We start from the raw sequence: 27,828 nt of genomic DNA on the forward strand, positions 1-27,828 counted from the left end.
GACTTGGCCTCACCCTTGGGGCCTGTCCCCATCCTGCCGAGCACCTTTCAGCAAGCAGGAATCCTGATGTTGGGACTTCCCTGGTGGTCCAGTGGCTAAGACTCAGAGTTCCCAATGCAGGGGGCCTGGGTTCAATCCCTGGTCAGGGAACTATCTCTCACATGCCACAACTAAAAGTTCACATGCTACAACTAAAGAGCTTGCATGCCACAACTGAGACCCGGTGCAGCCAAATAAATAAAATATATTTTTAAAAGAATCCTGATATCTTATCACCCTCCATATCTGATCAGATTGCTCATTCCCCACCCTCAACAACTGCTCACCCTTATCTGCCTTCAGCAAGAATCCCCTCAAGCCAGTTTAGCAAGAATTCCCTGCCTCTGACATCTCTTAGTAACTTCCCATCCACTGATACCCTCCCCCTGCCCTGGCACCTTGGTTCTAAACCCCAGCTGTCTCTGTTCTACTTGGAGTCAAGCCCTATCTCTTCTCCCTCCTGTGACAGTCATGACAGCTATCACGAGTCCTGTGTAAAGTCTTCTTACTGTTTTATACGTGTCAGAGCAAGTTTTTTTTCCTCTAATAAGAAGAAAGATTTTATCCACTGAGGGTCCCGCACCTTGATGTGGTCATTCTTCCTTTTTTTATCCCAAGCATTCTAAGTGGGTCGTGTTTTCAGCCTTCCCGCATTTAGTGAGGACCCCTTGTGATGAGAAGCTTCTTTATAAACGTGCTCACGCACTGGAACGGGGTCCCCTGTTTGGCACAGAGGCAGGCAGAGTTTACCTTTCCCAGTGTGGGAGGCTACTAAGAACAGCTGGATCAGAAAGCTGATCAAATCACCATCTCTCCTGCAATGAGTGAGACTCTTCCCCTCTCCGGGCAAACCTCACATTGGGCTGGGATGGTGTTCGGGGCACTGGTGACTCTGTCAGTGACACATAGCAGCTCCATCCTGCCGTCCATCTGTCCCTAAGCTGGGGTGACAGGACAAACAGCCGCCAGGGGAAGGAGGGCTCCAATGATGCCATGCATTAAAGACTTCAGTGCTGGGGACATGGCCCAGCGTGCGTGATGGGGCAGAGGGGCTGAAGAAATTCTCTAGCCCCCTTTCGGATGGGAAGAGGAGGACCAGGAAGAAAGGGGCTGTAGAAGGAAGCACCTGGGACCTTCTCATCTGTCCCTGCCATCTCTGCTTCCTACTCCTTCTCTGCCTGGGCATTTGGACAGTGAGGGTGGGTAATTCAGTGATCCATGTGTGGGGGCTGCCCCAAGCACCCTCCTCAGAGAACAGGGACAGGCCAGAGAAGTTCTCCTTGGGGCCCCTGGGAGAATGAAACCAGAATCGGTCTGACCCGACCATAAAAAAATATGCATTGGGATGGTATTTTGGAAGAATCATCTTGTATTTCTTACAACTCATGACACCTTTTCAACCTGCCTTACGACACTCCTGAGACTTTATCTCATCCTATAGCCCAGTAGCCAGGATCGCTCTTGTTCCCTGAGGGACACCAGTGCCCCAGCAATGTGACCAGCACCCCCATAGACCCAGAAGAAAAAGGGAATGAAGTAATGAATCGAATTTAGATCGGAATTTAAATGTGGTCCCAACATGAGTGTTACAACCTAACATGGTGGTTCCCCAAGTCGTATTTTCAAAACTACACTTGCCTCTTGATGAAAGTGAAAGAGGAGAGTGAAAAAGTTGGCTTAAAGCTCAACATTCAGAAAACTAAGATCATGGCATCTGGTCCCATCACTTCTTGGCAAAGAGATAGGGAAACAGTGGAAACAGTGGCAGACTATTTTGGGGGGCTCCAAAATCACTGCAGATGATGACTGCAGCCATGAAATAAAAAGACGCTTACTCCTTGCAAGGAAAGTTATGACTGACCTAGATAGCATATTAAAAGCAGAGATATTACTTTGTCAACAAAGGTCCATCTAGTCAAGGCTATGGTTTTTCCAGTAGTCATGTATGGATGTGAGAGTTGGACCATAAAGAAAGCTGAGCGCCAAAGAATTGATGCTTTTGAACTGTGGTGTTGGAGAAGACTCTTGAGAGTCCCTTGGACTGCAAGAAGATCCAACCAGGAAATCAGTTCTGGGTGTTCATTGGAAGGACTGATGTTGAAGCTGAAACTCCAATACATTGGCCACCCGATGTGAAGAGCTGACTCACTTGAAAAGACCCTGATGCTGGCAAAGATTGAAGGCAGAAGGAGAAGGTGACGACAGAGGATGAGATGGTTGGATGGCATCACCAATTCAATGGACATGAGTTTGAGTAAACTGCAGGAGTTGGTGATGGACAGGGAGGCCTAGCGTGCTGCAGTCCATGGGGTCGCAAAGAGTCAGACACGACTTGAGCGACTGAACTGAACTGAACTGAACTGACATTTAGATGTTTACAGGCCGTCAGTACTATCCAAACAGTAGCTGTGGTCTCTTTTCAGCTGGGAATCACGGTCTCAGGTGAAGTGGCTAAAATGCAGACAGGCTGGACACGGGAGTGGGGGCAGGGCACTGCTGGCTAGGCCCCGAGGCTGGGACCCGCCACGTCTGAACGATTTCCAGGTGCTGGCTGTCTTTGGCAGCTGTGGCTAGACAGGTCCCAAGTACCCAAGCTGCTGTCAGAACTGAAGATGAGAGAAACGAACCATGCAGCGCACGAGCCTCAGCCCTCGCAAGCGGCAGGCTTTGTTTCAATCCTGCTGCTCTTGGGGGCTCCAGACTGTTAGTGGTAATGGTTTAGTCGCTAAGTTGTGTCCATCGCTTCAGACTCCATGGACTGCAGCCTGCCAGGCTCCTCTGTCCATGGGACTTTCCAAGAATACTGAAGTGGTTTGCCATTTCCTTCTTCAGGGGATCTTCCCGACTCAGGGATCAAACCCAGGTCTCCTGCACTGCAGGCAGATTCTTTACAGACTGAGCTACCAGAGAAGCCCCCAGACTGTTAGAAGAGGTGGGAATTCAGAACACAAGTTTGGGCCGAGTGCTTCTCCTGGACTGTCTGGACACCCTCCCTGTGTGCCAACACAGTGGCCGGCATGCGAACAGAACACACGTGCTCCTGCATCGGAAGCTTCTGGACAGTATGTAACAGGTCAGACCCTGGCCTAGAGAAAGCTGATGTTTTTCTCCTGATTATAATCCTGATTATATCAGAAATTTCAGCTAATGTCACAAGTTCAATGAGCACAGGGTTTTCCTTGCACTTGGATAAGGAAATAGAATGAACTCATCATGACTTGCGTGCATGCATGCATCAGTCACTCAGTCGTGTGCAACTCTTTGCGACTCCATGGACTATAGCCCTCCAGCATTCTCTGTCCATGGGATATTCCCAGCAAGAATACTAGAGTGGGTTGCCATGCCCTTCTCCAGGGGATCTTGCCAGCCCAGGCATCGAACCCACATCTCTTATATCTCCTGCACTGGCAAGTGGGTTCTTTACCACTAGAGCCATCTGAACTTGGTTTCATTATTTTTAAAAAGTCTCTTCCTATGGAAGAGAAGAATATCATTTTGGCTGTAATATTTCCCCTTGCTAGCCTCCTCTCACAAAATATATTCATCCAAAGAGGATGCTTTATAAATACACACAGATATTTTTTCTCCCTTTCTTTGGGGATTCTGCTGTGGTGCACCAAAAAAGGATTCATTAGCTAAAAAGAATTTTTCAAAATGTAACCCCACACCAGGTTTAATTATAGACAATATAGGTCAGCTTATTCTAAACAGGCCCCAAAGTGGTTCTCCCTGAATTACTCTGTATGTTTCACATGAGTCTGTTTCCCTATTCCTGAGAACAAGAGGACAGCTAAAAGCAGACGAGTGCTTCCTGTCTGTGAGGAGCCTGTGGACAGTTTCCGGGAATGGTAACAAGCAGATGGAAATAGAAGATGCTGACTCCGGGCACCCGGTCTCCTTTTCAGCAGACCAAGAGGGTGAGCCCCTCCTTCAGCGCGGCCCACACCCACATGGTATCGCCTACGTTCCTGTGTGCACGCCTTCTGATGGGCTCTGAAATTATAGGGCTGGATCCCACCCCCCAAGGAGGTAAGGGGAGATGGCAGGCTGGTGTGGCAGGAATGCAAAAACCCAGAGCCCAGGATGAGACAACTGCCCTGTGCAGACACACGTGTTATTCAAATCAGAAGTCATCCAGGTGAACCGCAATTCGAGAAGGGTCATTCATTCGGTTTCTGCCTTGGCTCTCCAGGGCCGTCCACTCCCTCCCACTGTAGGGCCTCCAGGCTTGATTCCAGGTCACCCTAGCTGCCCCCAGGAGCTGGGATTAGGATGGAGTGGAAACAGACATCGCTTTCTCGAGGTGCTCACATCTATTTTAAAATATCATTTTTGCTAAGCTGGCTGTTAAGATACTGCACAAAACCTTCCACACGGGTGAAAAATACACACATATACACTCAATTTTCATGTCATTTGAACTTAGGTTTGCCATTTGCCATGACTGATCCTTTAACAAGACCAGAAGCCAATGAAATTAAAAGTCACAGTTCCAAGAACACAAGTCTCATCTTCAAATACATCTTTGCGTTCAGTGCTGGACGCCATGCCGCAAAGTCATCTGATAGATGATACACAGCAATCTTCAGTCGGTCTCCCACCTCACTCCCCACCCCCACTTGGCACAGAGCTGCATTTATTCTCACTTCTCCTGCTTGCATCGCTGTGTCATTGTCTTCCCTCCCACCTGTCCCTCAGCCAGCCAGGGGTCTCCTGCATGAGCCTCACTTTTTCCAGGAAGCCTCTCCACTCACTTCCCGCACACTCCGAGATCTTATCATCAATCAATCACACGCTGACTTGTATTTTCTCCCTGTGTCATGTCTTCATCTGATATCACACAAATAAGGCCAACTCTGGAAAAAAGGGCACTGTGTTTTATACCCCAAAAGAATCTCTTTGGACCCAGACCATGGAGACCCCCAGCAGGCGCTCTGCCACTTTCTTTTAAAAGTCAGACAATCTGCACCAGCTATTGGTGTCAAGAGAACTAGTTCTATTTAAACTATTGGACATTTTCAGTGGATGTCTCAAAGGCATCCCAAACTCCACATTCTGAGAACTGGGTTCATGAACCTCTGAGGAGCCCACTGGTCCCATTTTCCATCTCAGTGTGGTGGTGGAAGTCGCTCAGTTGTGTCCGACTCTTTGCGACCCTGTGGACGATAGCCCGCCAGCCTCCTCTGACCATGGGATTCTCCAGGCAAGAATACTGGAGTGGGTTGCCATTCCCTTCTCCAGGCGATCTTCCCAACCCAGTGATAGAACTTGGGTTTTCTGCACTGCAGGCAGAGTCTTTACCATCTGAGCCACCAGGGAACCAGCCACCAGGGAACTCCATCTCAGTGAGTGGTACCCTATTCACCTCATCCCCCAGTCCAGCCCTGGCAGCCCCCTTTTCCTCACCACCCCTTATTCTAACACATCACTACTCCTACCCGACTTACCTCCGGAACACCTCTCCCGCCACCACAGACATCTCTCCATCCCTACGTCCATCACACTGGTCCAAGCCACCACCATCCATGCCCAGATGGACCATAGCCTTACCTTCCCATGTGGTCTCCCTGCCCGTCTGCTCTTGAAACCTGAGTCTTCCCAGATCACCCATCACACAGGGGCTTACTTCTGTTTCTCCATGAGGAATAGGCACCCCCTCACTGCTTAGGAGGCCCTGCAAGGTCTGGTCCATCAACCAGCTCCCCAGCCTAGGGGTCTATAGACCCCCACCCCCAACTGAGTGAGCAGGCATATCCCCTTCTGCCACTGTGATTTTCCACGCAGCCCTCCTCCCCTGGCAGATCTGCTGCCCTCGTGTTCCCGACCTCTCCACCTCTTTCTTCTCAGAGCCCACATCCCGAAGCGCCCAGATGAGGTCACAGCCTCCAACACTCCTTTCTCTCTTTAAAAGACTTGCTCAATCCCTGCACCGGAGCCCCAGCTCCATGAGGGCATAGACCGCGTCTGTTCCACCCTCTGGTGTATTCCCAGCCCTGAGCACGGCTTCTGGTCTAGAGCAGGCACTTGACTTGAGGATTATTTTCTGAATACATAGGCATCATCACCAAGTGGCAGAGTCTTCAGACCACTTCCGTGAATATCCCTTGGCTCACCCTCAGAGCAGTCTCCTTCTCCAGGCGAGGAGACTGAAACAGAGGGTCGGTGGCCCTTCCAGATCACAGAGCTGGTAAGGATCAGACTGAAGCGGGTTTCTGACCCCAGTTCTGTGCTTTGTCTACATGGCGTTTTCCCACTTTATTGTACGGAGTATCATCCCACACATAAGCTCCTAGGAGGCAGCGGAACACAGTGATGAAGTCTGAACGACCTTGCCCTTGGGTCAGACTCCAACCTGGCTCTGGGTCACTTGTGTGACTTCAGGAAGGATCACTCTTCTCTCTAGGTCCCAGCAGTGCCCACCCACGGGGCTGTGGCTAGAATTATCCAGGACTAGCGGCGGTGAGCCCTTGCCAAGTGCTTGGCACTCGGTGAGATACACAAACGTTAGCTAATAACAAGGAGTGATAAACAGTACACGAGCCCTTCCTCCTTGCAGCAGCTCTAAATAACTCCCCTAGGCTGGCAGGCAATTTTGTGCACTGTACCCACGTCACGAGATGGTGACTGCAGCCACGAAATTAAATGACGCTTGCTCCTTGGAAGAAAAGCTATGACAAACCTAGACAGCATATTAAAAAGCAGAGACATTACTTTGCCAACAGGCCCGTATAGTCAAAGCTGTGGTTTTTCCAGGAGTCATCTACGGATGTGAGAGTTGGACCATAAAGAAGGCTGAACGCTGAAGAACTGATGCTTTTGAACTGTGGTGTTGGAGAAGACTCTTGAGAGTCCCTTGGACCGCAAGGAGATCCAACCAGTCCATCCTAAAGGAAATCAATACTGAATATTCATTGGAAGCACTGATGCTGAAGCTGAAGCGCCAACACTTTGGTCACCTGATGCAAAGAGCCTACTCATTAGAAAAGACCCTGATGCTGGGAAAGATTGAAGGTGGGAGGAGAAGGCGACAACAGAGGACAAGATGGTTGGATGGCATCACTGATTCAATGGACATGAGTTTGAGCAAGCTCCGGGATACGGTGATCAACAGGGGAGCCTGGCGTGCTGCGGTCCATGGGGTCGCAGAGTCACAAACACCACTGAGCGACTGAATAACAGTCTAAGCTCTATGCTATAAGCACAGACAGCTTCTGATTACATAACATCGAATCCTTTTGCTTCATTGTGTTAGGAATTTAGTACTTCTTTGCTCGCCCCAGATGCAAACTTGCTCCTGGCTAGTCTACATTATATACCCCAGATTTTTTCCTGGCACAGAGCTTTCTCTCTTCTTCAACTCTAGGACTGCCTATGTCTCAGGAGAAGCCGAGAATCTGCCCCTTGAGGTCCCCAGCTATAGATTCCAGGCTCAGGAAGGATTCTAGTCAGCTATGGAGTCCAGTCTGGGTTGTTCTACCTCTTTATTCCTTAGCTAATTTTAGTCCTCCTAAAATCAATGCAGATTTTCCTAGAAGGGAATAAAAAACAGGCGGTCAGGGCTGTTCCCAGGCAGGCATGGGCTCTGTGGCAGCCTAAACTAACCTGTTTCTTCTTTGCTGAGAAAAGCACTCTGTGAAACCTCCCTTCCTCTATCAGAACAACCTAACTACAGTAAGTCCCCTACATATGAACCTTCAAAGTTGCAAACTTGCGAAGATGCAAACGTCTGTTTGCGGGTCCAATCACGTAGGTTGGTTCACGAGTCTGGCGTGCACCGTCCTGTGTGTGCGTCTTCTGCAAGTGGTGGTGCTTTGGGTGCTTCACTGTACAGTATAAAATACAGCCGGACAGCATCTCTATTTCAAGCCCAGGATGTCCAGAAGCAAGGGTAAAAGCAGCGGTGATGTACAGTTCAGAACTCTAGAGCCAACTGTTAGCTGGGTACCTAGGCTAACTTGGTTGGTCTTATGAACAGATTGGACTGATGAACGTGCTCTCAGAATGGAACTCATTTGTATGTAGAGGACTTACTCTACCACAAATAGAAATTAAAGACTGAGACCACCAATATGGGACAGCTCACTAGCAAGACCAAAGTCCAACCCATGGAGAAGTGAGTCTGGTGGGGGGAGCCCCCTTTCTCTTGGGAACTCCCCCACTTTAAACTCTCTTATCTTTAAAGCAAGTGTTACTATATGCGGCTCAAAATCACAACACTCAGAGTACAGGTGAGTTCGTGGTCTGAAACTGTTCTCCAGTATCATCTGAGATTCGCAGCTACCCACGTCAGGACCCGTGCTGGCCACTCTGATGCCAGCATGACTGTGTCCCCTAAGCCTCTCTCTCTTCCTGGCCACGGGACAAGGGTATCCTGGGATCCGAGTGACCAGTTGCCCTTGTGTTTCTTCCTGTTGTGAGAGGCAGTGTGGAACACAGGGGCAAAGAACGCTGGTTGAGAGTCAGATGCCTTCAAATCCTGGCTGCACTCTGCAGCCTTTGCTTCCAAGCGTCTCTGAGCTCCTGTTTTCCATCTGTGAAAACGAGACTGCCTCACTTATAGGGTGGTTTTTATAGCCCCGGGGCCTCATCTGGAGGCTAGAACACATTACCAGCTCAGAAAACACAAATTCCACCATTCCTTCTTATTTTTAGTCATAACTTAAAAAAAAAAAAAGACTGTTATAGATATGAACGCCAAAAATTCAAGTCATCACAAGTATACTTTTCCTATTCTCTGACCTCCCTTCATCTCGACTTGGTACCTCTGATTTTCCTCAGTTTGGAGAAATGTAGTTTTGTGGCTTTTAGGTTAAAAATCACTGCTGTTGTTGTTCAGTAGCTCAGTCGTGTCCGACTCTTTGCAACCCCATGGACTGCAGAATGCCAGGCTTCCCTGTCCTTCACTATCTCCCTGAGTTTGCTCAAACTCACGTCCATTGAGCTGGTGACGCCATCATTTCTCAATTTAGGGTAACAGAAATCAGCCACTTTCCAGCTGAAGCCCCTCTCTCCTGGGTTTTCTTCTCTCCCATGCCACCTGGCTTGATTCCAAGCTGGTCCTGGTATGGCTGGGCTGGTGGCCTCCGGCTCTCCTTCCACGTGCTCCGGAGCTGGCAGCCTCTGAACCATGACTCATCTGGAAGGACTCTGGTGTCTCCTTTCACCTCACACCTGCTGTGTGCACAACCACGCATGCCATAAGGGCTGTGGTCCCTGGCTCTGTCCTCACAGCATCTGCACCGTGGCCTCTGGTAGTCACGTCCATGCCGATCTCCCGTTCCATCTCGTGTGGGTGGTGTTCTTCACACCCTAAAGCTGCCAGGGCACTCGTTCTGCCCTCCCCCTTTCCACCCACCTCTGCTCTGTCACCCTCAGTCCACTGTGGCTCGAAGGAGGTCAGGAAGGTCTGTGACCACCAGGAGTCCAGGTGAGATGAGCAAGGCAAGGAGCTCCAGCACCCATTCACTGTTATTGTTTAGTTGCTCAGTTGTGTCCGACTCTTTTGGGACCCCCATGGACTGCAGCTCCCCAAGACTCCTCTGTCCATGGGATTCTCCAGGCAAAAATACTGGAGTGGGTAGCCATTCCCTTCACCAGGGGATCTTCTTGACCCAGGGATCAAACCCATGTCTCCTGCATTGGCAGGTGGATTTTTTACCACTGAGCCACCAGGGAAGCCCTCCCCCCTGCCATCACCCTGAGATCCACTGAATTCTGGAGGTTCCACCGAGTTTTATCTCTCCTCTTGGATTCATCCTGAAGCAGGTGCTAACTGAATAACCTTAATCTTGCAATTCTTCTGGTACTCTCTTCCCCTTCCCAGCTTGGATGGTTTCCCTTTAACTGAGGAAGGCCAGGAGGCTCTTAGCATTTCTGCTCAGATTAACTGCCCTTTTCAAAGCTTTCTCTGCCTCTTGGGCTTTTCAGGCTGAAGGTGAGAATCTGAGTCCTTGTTAGCTCCGAGGCTGAGCTACGGTGACTAGTGTCTTGTGCCAGGTGGACCAAGTCTTAGGCTGGGTCAGAGCACATGGATAAATGTTCTGAATATGATGTACTGCAAATCGACACTCTACACATTGTCCTGCTACAAGTATAACCTATTCCTGTGAAGAACTGAGGACGCATCTCACCAAACACTAGATATATCTGCCTTTCCTATAAGTTCCAAAAGAATAAGAACCAAAGGACAATAAGAAAATGACATATGGATTGTGATTTTTAAAAATTTACTTTAAAAATTAACATATAATAACACTGTGTTTTTGTGTGTACAGGTCTATAAGGGTGAAAACATGCATAGATTTCTGTAACTACCACCACAACTAGAATATAGAACAGCTCCACTGTTTCAAAAATCCCCCTTTGCCTACTGCATAGCACGGGGTTATGTGGCAGCCTGGATAGGAGGGGAGTTTGGGGGAGAATTGTTGTTCAGTCTTAAGTCACGTCAGACTCTTTGTGACCGCATGGACTGCAGCATGCCAGGCTTCCCTGTCCTTCACCATCTCCCAGAGCTTGCTCAAATGCATGTCCATTGAGTCAATGATGCCATTCAACCATCTCATCCTCTGTCACCCCTTTCTCATCCGGCCCTCAATCTTTCCCAGTGTAAAAGTCTTTTCCAGTGAGTTAGCTCTCTCCACTGGGGGAGAATGGATACATATATATGTATGGTTGAGTCCATTGCTGTCCACCTGTAACTATCACAACACTGCTAATCAGCTATACTCCAATATAAAATAAAAAATCTTTTTTAAAAATCTCCCTTTGTACACCCTTCCCACATCCCTGACCCCTGGCAACTACTAATCTGTTCTCCATCACTACAGTTTTGCCTTTTGGAAGATCTCACAGAATCAAAGAGCACGCCATCTCAAGTGTAGCTTCTTGAACTCAGCATAAAGCCTTTGCAAATCATGTGGGCTGTTATGTACATCAACAGATAACTCCTTTTTAATACCTGTGGGATCTGTGGTGATTTCCCCTCTTTCATTCCTGATGCTGCTAAGTTTGTGTTTTTGTTTGTCAGACTCATGTTCATCAATTTTGTTGACTGTTTCAAAGAAACAGCTGTCGGTTTCATTGATTCTATTATTTTTCTGTTTTCAGTTTCACTAATTTCTCCTCCTGTCTTTATTTCCTTCCATTTTCCTGCTTTGAGGTTATTTTTGTGCTATGCTGTACCTACAATACAGGCTACAAACATACATTCTTCTTCTAGTATCTTGAGGTAGAAGCTTATTGATTTAAATCTTTTGTCTTTTCTGAGTTTTTAATACTATAAATATCATCTTAGGCATGATGGTAGCTGTGTTGCACAAATTTCTTAATGTTGCAATTTCATTTTTTTCATTTTAGTTTAAAAATTTCCCTTGAGACTTCTTTTTGACACTCCAGTTATTTAGCACGTGTCATTTAACTTCCAAATGGTTAAAGATTTTCCTGTTATCCTCCTCTTACTGATTTTTGTCTAATTTCATTAAGGTCAGATATGTTGTATGATTCTAACTACTTAAAATTTGTAAATTTTATGACCCTAAATACATTCTATCTTGGTGAATGTTCCATGTGCACTGAAAAGAATGTATGTTCTCCCATTGTTGGGTGCAGTATTTTATAAACATCTATAAGTTCTTGTTGGCTGATGATGGTATTCACTTCTTCTATATCTTTGTTAGTCTCTGTCTCCTGCTTCTGTTCATTACTGAGAAAGGAGGTGTTGAAATCTCCCAAGCATAATTTTATATCCGTCGTCTTCTCCTTTCAGTTCTGTTTTTGCCTGGTGTGTTTTAAAGCTCTATTGTTAGACAGACACATTTAGGACTGTTATATGTTGGAAAATTAACCCGTTTACATTGTATAACATCCCTCTCACCCCTGGTAATTTTCTCTGCTCTGAAGTCTACCTTGTCTGCTATCAACACAGCTACTCCATGACTTTTGATTCATGGTTCCATGTTCCATCCTTTTAGTGATACTTTTAACCTACATCTTTCTGTATTTTAAGCAAAATTCTTGTTGACAGCAGACAGTTGAGTCATGTGTTTTAATCCATGTTTCCATATATACCCTGACAATTTTTTAAAAGATTTTTTGATGTGGTCCATTTTCAAAGTCTTTGTTGTATTTGTTACAATACTGCTTCTGCTTTATGATTTTTTGGTTATTTGGCCCTGAAGCACATGGGATCTTAGCCCCCTCACCAGGGATCAAACCCACGTCCTCTGTATTGCAAGATGGATCCTTAACCACTGGACCAGCAGGGAAGATCCTTGGTGCTTTGCAAATGTTAGGAGGGATATTTGACTGGATTTATTATTTATTTCATTATTCTGAGATTACCAGGTGCTTGTTAAATAGTTGACAAATGAAGTAATAAGCAAAATATTATTGATTAAGGCAACTTGAGTTATCTATATAATGGGTGTCAAAACACCTGCATCAGAAGTTTAATGTGAGGATCAAATGAGATGATGCACATAAAAATGTAAAGGGCAGAACAGTGCCCAGGACACATTGGGTATTCACAACTAATTTTCCCCTAAATCCTGGAAGCTTTTCACCAGATTTTTCTAAAGATTAAAGCAACAAGGTTCTCTGTACTGGAACAACTGAGCATTCCCTGAATGTAAAGTCACTGGATCCAAACAGAGTCAACCTAAAATATCAATAATTTGTTCAGTCGTTCAGTCATGTCCTACTCTTCATGACCCCATGGACTGCAGCACACCAGGCTTCCCTGTTCTTCACTATCTCCTGGAGTTTGCGCAAACTCAACTCATGTCCATTGAGTCGATGATGTCGTCCAACCATCTTATCCTAACTACCTTCATGTTTTTTATGTCTTTTGGAGAACGGATCCCTTCATTCATAATGTGGTATCCTCTTTATCTGTGATGATCTTATTCTGAAGTCTGCTTTGTCTAAGATTATATACTTACAGTTATTCCAACTTTCTTTGGATTCGTGTTAGCATGGTATATCTTTCTCCATCCCTTTACTTTGTTAAGAGTCTTTATACTTATTTATTTTTTAAACTTTTTATTTTATATTGGAGTATAGTGGATTAACAATGTTGCAGTAGTGTCAGATGTATAGCAGAGCAACTCAGCCATACATATCCATGTATCCACTCTCCCCCAAACTCCCCTCCCATCCTGGCTGCCACTTAACATGGAGCACAGAGTCTTTATATTTAAATAGGTTTTCTTGTGGACAGTATATAGTTATGTTAAAAAAAAAAAAAAACTCTTTTTGACTATCTCTGTCCTTTAAGTAGTGTGTTTAGACCACTCACATTTCATGTGATTACTGTTCTGGCTGGATTAATATCTTTATAACTTTTCTATGCATTGCATTGGGGCTTCCCAGGTGGCACTAGAGGTAAAGAACCCGCTTGCCGATACAAGAGACATGGGTTCGATCCCTGGTCAGGAAGATCCCCTGGAAAAGGGCATGACAACACACTCCAGTATTCTTGCCTGGAGAATCCCATAGACAGAGGAGCCTGGCGGGCTGTAGTTGATGGGGTCCCAAAGAGTCAAACATGACTGAAGTGACTTAACATGCATGCATTGCATTTATTCTTCACTTTTTTCCCCCTCTCCTTTTGTCTCCTTTATGCTTGTAAAATAGATATACATTTCTGGCACTGCAATTCTTTCACACTGAAAAAATAATGGGGAAATACTATTGAAGAAAAATTTGAGAAATGATATCCCCTCTACCTGTTTTGTCAGCACAGTTTTCATGATGCCTCTGTTTTAAAGAGAGTGCTGCCATGTTACAGAGCCAATATTTTTCAATTTCAAATAGTTCTCCTTCTGTTCCTGGTGGAGCAGACATCATGGGCCTCCGTAATCTCTAGGGACTGAATTACAGACATAGATCGTTGGACTCTCAATATGTAATTGCTTTTATGAATGATGTCCTAGTCAAACTGCTTGCAGTGTGTGACATCAATTTTATTCTTGCTGTCTTAGTATTTTGTCAGGAATAAAATGAAAAACGAAAGCAGTTGTATGATTTTAATTTCAAACCTAGTATCACTTACGCGTGTGGAACAGGCAGGTCTGCAGTTCGTACTTTAGTGAGTGAGGGGAGGAGAACAGCACCTGCTTTTGTAAAACACTCTGGAATTTAAGGTAATACTTGGCCAGCACTGTTCTCAGGGCACAGATTTCATTTCCAGCCAATGCCCTGTAGATGTCGCCATTGCCATTTCTGATGGGGAAAAGTACCAGCTTCACCACAAGCTTGTTCAGTCGCTCAGTCCTGTCTGACTCTTTGCAACCAAATAGACTGCAGCCTGCCAGGCTTCTCTGTACATCACCAACTCCTGGAGCTTGCTCAAACTCATGTCATCAAGTAGGTGATGCCATCCAACCATTTCATCCTCTGTCGTCCCCCTCTCCTCCTGCCTTCAATCTTTCCCAGCATCAGGGCCTTTTCCAGTGAGCTGGCTCTTTGCATCATATAGCCAAAGTATTAGAGCTTCAGCTTCAGCGTCAGTCCTTCCAATGAATATTCAGGGTTGATTTCCTTTAGGATTGACTGGTTTGATCTCCTTGCAGTCCAAGGAATTCTCAAGAGTCTTTAACAGCACCACAATTCGAAATTATCAATTCTTTGGTGCTGGACCTTCTTTATGGTCCAACTCTCACATCTGTACATGACTACTGGAAAAACCATAGCTTTGACTAGATGGACCTTTGTCAGAAAAATGATGTCTGTTTTTTACCATGCTGCCTAGGTTTGTCATAGTTTTTCTCCGAAGGAACAGCATCTTTTAATTTCATGGCTGCAGTCACCATACTCAGTGATTTTGGAGCCCAAGCTGATGGAGGCCAAACCTGCTGAACCATTTGGTTGTTAAGGAACCAGGGGAGTCTTCTTGTTCTGACCCACTTACAGATGCTCCTCTGAAAGTGACCAGCTCTGGGATACTTTCTCATTCTGTATCATTTTCATCTACTGTCTGGTACCTGGTTTTACAATGCACCCCCTCCTTCAGAAACTCCTTTCTCATTTGGCTTCTTCGAGGAGGGACTCTCCTGTTGCCAGCAACCATTCTCCTTTCCTATCTTTCCCACTCCTCCTCCCTGGGTCCCTGCAGAGGCTCTGTCCCATGTCCTCCTGTACACACGCTCCTGTCAATCTCACTCTTCTCATGTCACTTCTACACAAATGACTCCCAAGTCTGCCTTTCTAGAGCTTCCTTTTTCTCTCCTGACATTTAAACCCACGTTTAACTCCCTCGTGGAGCCCCCAGCACCACAAAGCACAAAGAATCTTGGAAATCGACAAAGTGGAACTAGTCCAGGTTGCGGGGGGAATGCTATATATGGGAGCAGGCTCCTCTGTCCATGGGGTTCTCCAAGCCATGAATCCTGGAGTGGGTTGCCATTTTCTTCTCCAGGGGCTCTTCATGGGTAACTATTAATATAAAAAAAATAAGCTTCTCCCACTTGAAATTTCCAAGAGAATGGGACAGAGAGCACTCCTAGAACGTGGGATAGAATTCTCGACAATTTTTTCTGAATTCCAAAGGAACAGGTGATAGTATATTTGAGTAATATACGTATTGCATAAAAGCATATTTTTGGAGGAAAAATGTCCATCCCTACAGGTCCACTGAACCTGGACCCTGAGGGTTCACGGACGCACAACGTGTACAGTTCCAGAGAAAATAGTTAAACAGAGAACCCGCAACCTCTTTATAAATATTCCTGAGCCATAAACACAAGAGTCCTACATGAATATAACATTCCTCAGTTTTGTGATTTCTATTTGGGACTTGCTGGGGCCAGGGTGGGGACGGTTTACCTTTTCCCACCTGGAGCCTCTTGGACTTGTAAACCCCATGGACCCCCTAACTGGCTCACAGGCTGGGTCCTGGGGTCCTGTATCCGCCTTCTCCTTTATGTCAGACCCTCCTCCTCACCCTCCCACCCTTTGCCCAGGTTATTACTACGAGCAGCTGAGCTTCCTAAGTGTTTTCTCTGCTTGGGGTTCTCTTTCTACTTTCCATCCCATACTCTGCTATCAGATCAACTGTCCTGAAATGCAGCTTCGAATGTACTCTGTCCAAAACTCTCAGTGCCTCCTGACTGCCTCAAATTGAGCCTCGCTTTACTCTGCTATTTAAGTCACCAAACCCTTCTGCCTCATTTCTGGCTACTGACAGTCCAGAAGCTCCACACTTTAGGCAAATCAGACTCTACTCCTGGCAGATCCAGCCTGGTTTGTTCCAGGGCTGTGCTGCCCGCTGTGCTGGGCCCCCCACCTCTGCTATGGAAGCCTGATTTACTCTCGAGGGCCAGCCCACAAGCATCCGTCCTCTCTGAATGGCCATATGGCCCAGGCTGGAATAATCGCTCCTTGTGGGACCCCTGAGAGCCACATCAATACTCTGTCCTCCAGGGATTCAAAAAAGTGTCTTTCCCCTCTGGAATTAGAAGGCAGGGTCTGAGACTGAGTTTTTAAATCTTCCACTTAACCAACAGGTGCGGAATTAAACTGAATGGCTAGGATGCATGGTGATGTATATTTGGGGTCAGAGAAAATCCAAAGAGTGTGTGTGAAGTAGAGATGGCTCTTGCTGTAACTCACTCAGGCCATGGCGGTCCTGGTACAAATGGACCACGTTCCCAATCCTCCCCTGAATGTAAGGCACAGTACAAATCCTCACAACCTTGAAGGCTGTGGGGAGAGGGAGAGGAAATACCATAACATTCTGGAAAACATGGGCAGGACATGGGTTGATACGGGTTGGACACTGGCTGGACATGAGTTAATATGGGTTAGACTTCGATTGATAAGACATTACTTTGCCAACAAAGGTCCAAATAGTCAAAGGTATGGTTTTTCCAGTGGTCAGGTATGGATGTGAGAGTTGGACTATAAAGAAAACTGAGTACCAAAGATTTGATGCTTTTGAACTGTGGTGTTGGAGAAGATTCTTGAGAGTCCCTTGGACTGTAAGGAGATCCAACCAGTTCATCCTAAAGGAAATCAGTCCTGAATTTTCACTGAAAGGACGGATGCTGAAGCTGAAACTCCAATACTCTGGCCACCTGATGCAAAGTACTGACTCATTTGAAAAGACCCTCATCCTGGGAAAGATTGAAGGTAGGAGGAGATGGGGACAACAGAGGATGAGATGGTTAGATGGCATCACTGACTCAATGGACATGAGTTTGAGTAAACTCCAGGAGTTGGTGATGGACAGGGAGGCCTAGCATGCTGCAGTCCATGGGGTCACAAACAGCTGGACACAACTGAGCGACTGAACTGAACTGAACTGATACGGGTTGGATATGGGTTGATATGGGTTGTATTGTGGCTCCATCGCTTTCTAATTCTATTGTCTTGGGAAGGCTACAGAACCTCCCTGAGCCTCAGTCTCCTCAACTGTCCCATGAAAATAATGTCAACGCTTAAAGGCAGGGTTTTGTGAGGGTTAAAATGTTACATGTAAACTGTCCAGGACACTGGAGATGGTCAATAAACAAGAGTGATATTGTTATTAAAATGCTTTGTCTTTTACTTTTTGAACTCTATGGAACCTTTCATTGGTGGTTAGGAGATTAAAACCTACTAACATAAGTGAATTGAAGATGAAAAGTTAAATATATGAACTACATTTAAAAATATGTACACCCCTAACTGGGGCTTCCCTGGTGGCTCAGACGGTAAAGAATCTGCCTGCAATGCAGGAGACCCAGACCCATGTTCAATCCCTGGGTCAGGAAGAACCACTGGAGAAGGAAATGGCAAACCCACTCCAGTATTCTTGGCTGCAAAATCCCACGGACGGAGGAGCTGCAAAGAGTCTGAGAAGATAGCAACGAACACTTTCACGCTATGTACTTTAGGGAAAAGGAGGCTGCTGAATTATTAATTTTGATTATGCTTAGAAAATACACAAATGCTTGACATTAATTTTCATTCTCTGTATGCCTAATACTATTTTCAATAATAAATAAAAATAATTAAAACCAATATCTGTTACATTCATAAAGTGAAATGATAAAAATTATACAAACCAATATAAAAAACTGAATAAATATAATAAACCTGATTAAAAATGAAATGAAAACAAATACACTCTCAGATGTAACCTGTAAAATTTGATGCTACAGGGCGAGGCACGCCGCTTAATATGTTAATATTAACAGGACCACCATCTGTGTTGTTTCCTGGATTAGCCACCAGGGGCTGCTAAAGAGTAGTGTTCCCGGGAAGCAGGCAGAGAAAGATTTAAAAAATAATCTTTCAACATGACCCTGAGAAGTGCGAGTCCCTGAGAGTTACACTTATTACTACACCCCCCAGAGGTCTGAGACCGCAGATTTCAGCAAAGCTGTCTGGCTGGTGGTGAGGACCATGCCCTGTTGGCAGAGTGGAGCTACCGAGAATCAGCGTAAATGTGAGGCAGGTGTTGACACTTAAAGGTGACATCTGAGCATCCCTGGACGCTGGGCTCAGACTGAAACACAGCCGACAACGCTCACAGCCACTGTGCCATGAGCTGTGAAGCACAGGGCAGAAACGGAAGATTCTCATCTAGGCTCCTGATTCCTTTTTCTAGTGACTTCCCATCCTTGATGGAATCAGCACATTCTGGAAAAAATACAGAGCCCCAGCTGAGTAGCTGGACTAGAAAGCTGCTCTATCCGTAAAGGACACCCCGAGTCAAATCCTTTATGTACATAAAATGAAATAAGAGGAGTCTGTTCTGTGTTTTCCCTTTACATTTCTCACCTATGTCTTACTCATCCCACTTGAGAGTAAAATATTTGTCAGATTTCCTTGTCCTCAAAAAGGATGCTTTACTGAATACTGTTCAAAGTACCTTTGCCCATTAATTCATGACATTCTCTCTATAACCTTGTGAAGAGTTATTAACGATCCTATTTGCAACTGAGGAAACTTTGAGACTCAAAGATGACTGGTCAGAGCGGACTTGGCAGCAGGAAGCCGAGTCGGGCAAGGACGTATTAATTTCCCATGGGTGATGCTGACAAGGCGCCAAGAGGGACAGTAACTTGCTCAGGTCTTCATGGCGGTGGAGGAGGCGTTGGTGGGGTTGACCCCTTGCCAGCACGGTGCCCTCGCTCTACCACGCCAGGCTTTGTAGACAAAATGCTACAGCACAGAAAAGATACAGGCATGGAGCTCCAGCAGGGTCTTTAAGGGGAAGAGCAGAAAATACCTTGTTTTTTCAGGCTGGCTGTGGTGGTCATGCTCTGCATAGCTGTAGTATGCTGGGCTGTGACCATGTCTCACACATAAAAATAATAATAACACATCAGCTTCCCACGATAAGATACAGGGAACATGTCAGGATCACGATATCTTGTAATAGAGGGCTCCATCATCCATACTTTCTGGCTTGTCTGGCCTCTTATTTCCCTGGGTGCTCCACTCCAGTCACAAACTCTCAAATCAATCATCTTAAACCACGTGGAGCAAATCCAGCCTATGTGGAAGCCGCTTATGATCAATTACAGACTTAAAAAAAAAATGTCTATTGTTTCTTCTGGAGCTTATCTGGAGAGAGAGTTGCGATCAGGACAGAGAAAAGGATGCACTGTGTGGGAGGTGAAATGCCATGGTCATCAGGAGGCCTGTCTGGAGTCACTGGTTGTGATTTACTGAAAAGAGAATGAAATTCAGGTCCATCTATCTTGCTGAAATGTCAAGCTGAGTGTGGCTCCAGCCAGTAGGGGGCTCTGATGGACATGCCTGCAAATCACCTGCCAGCCCTTTGGGATCTCCTCCGATGGAAGAGCCATGTGGATGCTACAGAGAAGTATAACTCGTGGCTCCTGGGCCAACGGGAATTCTCCTGGGGCCCAGAAATACACTGTTACAGGGAACTGACCCTTAATTTCAACATAGAAAATTCTCTTCTCTGCCATGATTCCATGGGTGGGGTCCAAAATTTCCAACTTGAAAACACACTGCATGTTAGGGGGAAAAAAAAAACTATGAAAGTGTTAGTCGCTCAGTTATATCCGACTGTTTGCAACTCCATGGACTGTCACCTCTGTACATGGGATTCTCCAGGCAAGAATACTGGAGTGGGTAGCCATTCCCTTCTCCAGGGGAATCTTCCCGATGCAGGGATCGAACGTGGGTCTCCCGCATTACAGGCAGATTTCTGACCATCTGAGCCACCAGGGAAGCCCTCACAGTGCGTGTAACCAATGTGTTAAGTTGGTGTTTGCTGGCAAATCAATTCACAGGAAATCTTTATCAAGGGTTTGCTACGACGCTGGGTGATGCATGGAAGGGACACAGCGGACAGAGTAACACACTGCATTTTATCACTGAACTGCAAGGAACAACCCTCGTTTCCTCTCTTCATTAAAGACCCGACAGTCAGTGGAAAACATACATCCAGCCAAAGAATAGAAAACACGACTCTCTCTCTCTAGTAAGAAAACTGCTCAATATGTAACATGGCACATCCGGCCTCTTTGGTGCCTCAAAAACGTGTCTGTAATTTCAATTCTTACAGGGTGGGAACACAGTCATTTCAGCTCTTCAAGGTTGGCCCCAGGGGTACCAGACCGGAAGGGAAGACATAACATTCAAATTGGTCATTGATCGCTGGTGTTAACATGCTGACGAGGGAGGAGAAGGAAACTATTGATAAAACTGAAATCTGTTCATCTTGTCTTTGATCACAACTATACACTGGGAATTAGCTCCTTGGGCGAAAAGCTTTAAGCAAAAAAGGCAACAAGCCCTAAAAGGGCAGCTGAGGTTTCTATGCTGGGCGGGACAAGAGAGGCTGCAGGCGGCCATAAAAGGTCAGAGTCCTCCACACTTTAAGGTTCAGGTAATAAGGAAAACTAGTGGACATGGTATTGGTTAATATTCTTCTGATTTTTCTTCTTTAAATTAGCTAGAAATTTAGTTATCTCATTTTCCTGGTTGGGGGACATGTCTATAGCACTTTTACTTTCTGAAATTAATGTCTTATAGGTTATTGATATGGTAACTCGTAGTGTTTAAACTTCAAAGGTAAAGGTTCAAGTTCTCCCCCAAATGCTCCTTGGTCACCCCGGCATGGAGCAAGAATGTACAAAGTCAGGCCCAGGCTCCCACCGCCTCCCTTCTACATTGAGAGACAGGGAGGCTGAACTATGTTTGGTGAATGTTACCGTTGTGAATGTTACCAGACTGTCCCAAGGGCTTCCCAGGTGGTGCTAGTGGTAAAGAATCCACCTGCCAATGCAGGAGACGCAAGAGACTCGGGTTTGATCTGTGGGTCGGGAAGATTCCCTGGAGAAGGAAATAGCAACCCACTCTCGTATTCTTGCCTGGGACATTTCATGGACAGAAGAGCCTGGGGGGCTACACTCCATGGGGTCACAAAAGACAACAACAACAAACCAAGTCTGATAACAGACTCAGTGTCCAGACAAGCCTAGGAGACTCTGGACTCTTAGGCTGAGGAACCAAAGGCCTCTCTGCATTGTCAGAAGAACCAAGGGGTCGGGGGGACGCCCCCTACCCACGCTGCCCCCCGCACACTGTGAGCGTGGCCCGGAGGAGAGACCCCGGACCCGGCACCGCCCAGGTCCCCTCAAGGGCCACAATGGCCCGCGCTGCCGCCCTGGCTTGCTCTGTACTGAGAGGCACAGACGTCTCAGAACCTGGCCGTCTTGGGTCCAAATGCAAACCACCACACGCCCCATTCTCTTCCAAGACCTCACCTTCCAAACCTCCCTTTATACCTTTTCTTTTTTCTTCCTCTGGAGAAGGAAATGGCAACCCACTCCAGTACTCTTGTCTGGAAAATCCCATGGACAAGAGGAGCCTGGTAGGCTACAGTTCATGGGGTTGCAAAGAGTTGGACATGACTAAGCGACTTCACTTTTGCTTTTCTTTTTTTTTTTTATGTAATTTTCCCTTCTGGAAACAAGGTTATGAATCCATCTTCCCAGACTAATGTTTTTCACACGCCAAGTCTAAACTCGGCTCCCAAAACATCCCATGATGCTGGCCGAGACACCGCAGCACCTGAAAATCAAACCATCTCTAACCCCAAACCCGAACCAAAGCTCGCACACTAAGAACCATCCCCGCCGCTGCCCTCCTGCTTCCACATTCACCAGGCGTGGCCTCACCTTCCCGAAGAAGAGCTGCGTGGCCACGGCGAGCGCCTGGAAGCCGCGGACGGCGGTCCTCAGCTCCGCCTGCGCGAGCCCCAGCTGTCGGGCCTGCAGCTCACAGCGCTCCTTCAGCCGCTGTACCAGCAGCCGCTCCGCCTCGCGGGCCTGCGGGTCCGGCTTCGGGGAGAACCCGTTGCGGGGGGCCGTGGTCCTCTGCTTGGGGTACCCTAGGAAGCAAGGAGGGTCACCTGTGAGAAAACAGTCAGCCCAGATGTGACAACCGCTCCTTATGACACAAGGATGCCGGCAAGGGGCTGAGAAGGAATGGCCCGCTGTGCATCATTCTAAGTGTTAATATGAAATAACAAGGACTGTGAAGTGTTGCTCTGCTGTAGTGGTTCCAAGTACAAGGTTTCATGCTTGGAAGCAGAGGAACAGACAGAATTGCCCAATTCCTCCCAGCTGCCTACATTTCTTCCTGGTCTGCTTAGAGAGACTTGGAGCAGTTGGCTTTTTTTTTTTTTCCTTCAAGGGGATTCCTCTTGGAAAGCATCTGAAGGGAAATCACTCAATCCAGGTTGAAGCCAGACTTAAAACCTAGTAACCCTTTCACTGATGGGCTTCCCCGATGGCTCAGTGGTAAAGAATCCAGGAGGGCAGGGGATGTGAGTTCAATCCTTGGGTCAGCAAGATTCCCCTGGAGGAGGAAATCGCAACCCACTCCAGTATTCTTGCCTGAAGAATCCCATGGACAGAGGAGCCTGGTGGGCTACAGTCCATGGGGTGGCAAAGAATCAGACATGACTGAAGCGACTGAGTATGCACGCATGCACGCATCAAGCACCTGTTCAGTAAATGACATGTGGGAGGCCCAGTGGACTTGCAAAGAAATGAGGCCCTGCCCTTGACCAAGGGCAAGTCAGCGTCAGCATCTGGGCTTCAGGTTCTCTGATTCCTTGCCGGGCATCTCAACACCTAAAGACACTTGCTGATCCACTCGGCAGTATCTCTGACTGAACTCACAGGTTTGGGGGCACACCCTGAGTCTAGAACATTCTCCCATTCTCCCACTCTTGTCCCAATCACATCCCCTGGTTGCATTACTCTGCTCAGGGGCACATAGAATCTATGATGATCCCAGTGACCACTGGCGACTCAGAGCAAAGAGCCAGTCACCTCTGTTCTTACAAAGGTGAACGCAAGCAGTTTGCGTGCAAAGGCTGAGCGCCAGGATGAACACAGGCCTTCAAAATGCAAAGAGAACATGAAAAATTCATCTGCAGTCATCTGGTCACTATCCAGAGGATTCTAATGGATGGAAAAGCATGGTTCAGTCCTGAAGCTGGAAGCTCAACTGAAAGGATAACAAGCAAACACTGCAGCCTTGGGACCTGCATATTTATAATCTCAAAGAAGGCCCATGACCTTAACACTTGTAAACAAGAGGGAGAAGAATGAAAGGACACAACTTTGATAGCCCTCCAGCTTAAGGAAAAGCACTTGATGAGTTTGGTCCACCTCCCAACAGACAGGAAGTCTGTTTCTTGCAGGTTGGCACCAGCACGACACCCCAGGGAGCACATGGGCTGAATTCTCTGTCATCTTGGACAGGCTTTATTTTTCTTAAACTGATCTAAATTTATCTCAGAGAAAATGTGCCCTGTAGCACACTACTTTCTGCTCACCACTGGCACTTGTCTGCCTGGAGTTGGCTAGTGCTGGGGAAAGGTGAAGAGCAGACAGCGCAAGAGCAGGAAATTTCCTTCCGGCCCGCGTGGAGCGTGGGTGAGGGCAGGAATTGTTGGGTTGGCCCAAAAGCTCGATCTAAGGAAAAACTCAAACAAACATTTTGGCCAACGTGCTCAACCATAAATAAGTATTCTAGAAAGAAGGGCCTCTCAGGTGGCTCAGGGTTAAAGAATCCTCCTGCCAATGGAGAAGACCCAAGAGACGATCCCTGGGTTGGAAAGATGCCCTGGAGAAGGAAATGGCAACCCGTTCCAGTATTCTTGCCTGGGGAACCCCATGGACAGAGGAGCCTGGTGGGTTTAGTCCATGGGGTTGCAAAGCGTTGGACATGACTGAGAGATTAAGCACATATACTAGAAAGAGGTTTACCTTTCCCATTCCAAGGAAAGCGCAGATTATTTTTTATTTTGATACACAGAAAATCGGAAAAAAAAAAAAGGATGTTACAGCCAGAGTTTCCCAAGCCAACTATAAGAATTGGTTATGATAATACACTCCTTAGACAAAACTTTATGTAAAATAGTCTCATCTTCGGGACATTTATAATCATTTATTATTTACAAGAAGTATGAGTGTTATTTATCAAAGTAAATCTAAATGTCTCCTTTTTCCAAGGGTGAAAAATCTTGGCTTAATGGTGTTATAACAATTGCTTAATTTTTATATTAAAAATTATAGTTACATCTGGCTTCCCCAGTAGCTCAGTTGGTAAAGAATCTGCCTGCAATGCAGGAGACCCCAGTTCGATACCTGGGTCAGGAAGATCCACTGGAGAAGGGATAGGCTACCCACTCCAGTATTCTTAGGCTTCCCTGTGGCTCAGCTGGTAAAGAATGCACCTGCATTGTGGGAGACCTGGGTTCAATCCCTGGGTTGGAAAGATCCCTGGGAGAAGGGAAACGCTACCCACTCCAGTATTCTGGCCCAGAGAATTCCATGGACTGTATAATCCATTGGGTCACAAAGAGTCGGACATGACTGAGCGACATTCACTTTCACTGGCGAAGATGGAGTAAGAAAGTAGATTTATCTTCTCATCTGAAACTATCTGAAACACTTGACCAAACTATGTGTCAGTGGATTTCAAGACATTATGTTAGGCAATAAAGCACAAGGAACCAAAGACTCAGAAACACACGAGACGACCCCTACCACCCCCACGGATGCTTGAGCCTGCTCTCTGTGTGGTATTCCAGGCTGTGGCACAGAGAGTCAGGAAGCCCAGGCGGAGTCTGGTAGTCTTCCCAACTCGGGAAGGTGGAGCTGGGGGCTCAGGAAGTTCAAGGGTCAGCAGTTACAGGGCAGAGTAGCTGAGAGGACAGCTCCACAGAGACACAGAAGGACACAGAAGAGCCCCTCGAGTTTCTGGACAACTTACATAGTGCAGCAGGTGAGGACAGGGTCCACAGCCAGGGAGCGGATTCTACCCAGGACTAGAGGGAACACTACCGGGGGCTCACAGAAGGCCAGGATCAATTCCTGCGCCCACTGCAATTCCCAGGGCGTCAGAACACCTGGAAGGGTCATATCATGGTGCTCTGGGGAAACCAGTCCTAGACTGCTGGTCAGGATCCATCTAACAAAGCTGATGAGAAAGATCCAAGATGATCAAGCTCTTTCCAAGTCACACTGTTTTACCCAAGAACAAAGCTTAAGAATATTTATGGAATTTTTAAAAAAATCCAACAAGGAAAAATTCACAATGTCAGTCATCTAAAAAAATTCTCAGGCATGTAAATAAACAGGGATGTACAAGCCACGCTGAAGAGGGGATGCAATCAATTGAAGTCAGCCAAGAAAAGCACTGGCAAGTAACTGTTATTATAACTATATTCCATATATCAAGAGGCTGGAGGAAAGATTGAGTACATCAAATAGGTACAAAGACAAAAAGAGACTTAAATAAAAATTCTAGAGGTTAATAATTCAAATGCCTGAGATAAAAATACACTGGATGGGATTAAGAGTAGATTAGACACTGCATATGAAAATATTAATGGCATGGATTTTCATAGCAGCATTACTCATAGTAGCCAAAAGCTGGAAACAAATGCCCATCAACCAATGAGTGGGTAAACTATGACACATTCACATGGTGTAATATTATTCAGCCCAAACCAGGAACGAAACACTGATCCAGGAAGGAAATACTGATCCTCGCTTTGACATGGATGAACCTCAAAAACGTGCTAAGTGAAAACAACTGATAGAAAAAGCCACACAGAATATGATTCCATTTACACAAAATGTCCAGAATAAACAAATCCATGAAACAGAAAGTAGACTAGGGGCTGGGGAGCATGGATAGGGAGTGACTGCTCATGGGTGTGGGTTTCTTTTGAGGGTAAAAGAAAATGCTCTGGAAGTAGTGGTGATGGCTGCACAATTTTGTGAATATACTAAAACCTGAAAACAGTAAAATTCACAGTATGTGAATTACTAAAGAAGCAGCTGAGGCTTGAAGAAATTCTGTTATTTGCCCCAGTTCATACATCACATGAGCCACTGAGCCAGGACTTGAACTCAGTTTGATCTATTCTCCTGGACCAAACTGCTTGGCAACATTTAGAACTTGCAGAAGATTTCTAGTGAACACAACTCCATGCAAGCATTCCCAGAAGCTGGAAGAAAACCAGCAGGAATAGGTGTCACAGAGTTAAGGGAAAGAAACTTTCAGGGAAGGAGTGATCAGTAACGCCAAAGGCCACAGAGATAAGGACCAGGATGCATCACTTAGACTTAATAACCAGGAGGTCATGAGAGGCCTTTGCAGGACTGGGGGGAGGGGAGGCAGTGGAATAGGGAGGGGGTTGCTAGCTGGCAGGGATGGAGAAGTCATGTGTAAGCAAGGGACAGAGATGAGAATCACAAGATGCCTCTTCCCCAAGCCTGGCTGCAAAGGTGGGGAGAGAAATGGGTCAAGATCATCCTCAGGGAAGTTACAGATCAGCAGGGGAGGGAAACACACCTGGACTTCACCTGCCACTCTTCAGTCAGGAGACAGTCAAGGGTTCAAGGCTTGACGCAGGCACCACTGACCAGTGCAGCTCAGCTTATTTGATGTTCAGTAATCTGAAGAAAGGAGAGTTGCCCTTAGAGAGGGATGGAGGAGGCAAGGAGAAGAGGTTGGGGACAGGAATGCTGTGCTCCCAGACCTGTCCACTCTTATTACATAGGTTTCTCTTCACCAGAGCTGGCTTGACATTCTCCTGTGGTAGCCTGGACTCCAATGTTTCTGCTCCTCTGCACACATATCCAGATGCTTTGAGCTGTGTTCTCCCAGAATTCATGTGCTAATCCCTAATCTCCAATGAGATGGTATTTTGAGGAGGTGCTCTAGGGTGCTGATGAGGGTAAGGCCTCCATGAATGGGATTAGTGGCCTCATGAGAAGAGGCACCAGAGAGATGACCTCGTTTTCCCCACATGCTGACAAAGCAAGATTTACCAAGACAGCCCTTGTTGTGTGGAGTACCAGACAAGTCTCAACAAATTTGACAGGACTCAAATCATCCGCCTTTGGCCACCCAATGCGAAGAACTGACTCATTGGAAAAGACCCTGATGCTGGGAAAGATTGAAGGCCGGAGGAGAAGGCCCGGGGACGACAGAGGATGAGATGGTTGGATGGCATCACCGACTCGATGGACATGAGTTTGAGCAAGCTCCAAGAGTTGGTGATGGACAGGGAAGCCTGGTGTGCTGCAGTCCATGGGGTCAGAAAGAGTTGGACACGACTGAGTGACTGAACTGCACTGAACTGAACAAATCATCCAAAGTATGTTCTCCAGCCACAATGGAATTACATTAGAAATACAATCAGAGAGACCTCTGGAAAGTCCTAAATATCTGCAAACTAAAAAGAACGCTGCTAAATCATCATGGGGAAAGAAGAAATCAGAAAAGGAAACC

The 27,828-nt window shown here is 46.5% G+C and overlaps 1 protein-coding gene across 4 annotated transcripts in view; it reads right to left on the reverse strand.

Moving 5' to 3' along the window:
• Positions 1-27,828, reverse strand: part of MTUS2 (microtubule associated scaffold protein 2) — a 369,171-nt gene that overhangs the window by 87,833 nt on the left and 253,510 nt on the right. For all 4 annotated transcript variants that reach the window (XM_043891579.1, XM_043891576.1, XM_043891578.1 and 1 more), the window contains one exon: positions 22,185-22,396. In XM_043891579.1, coding sequence (XP_043747514.1) covers positions 22,185-22,396 — 212 coding nt within the window. The remainder of the gene's footprint in view (positions 1-22,184; positions 22,397-27,828) is intronic.

Source organism: Cervus elaphus, chromosome 30, assembly GCF_910594005.1.
Source record: "Cervus elaphus chromosome 30, mCerEla1.1, whole genome shotgun sequence".
Taxonomy (NCBI): Eukaryota; Metazoa; Chordata; class Mammalia; order Artiodactyla; family Cervidae; genus Cervus; species Cervus elaphus.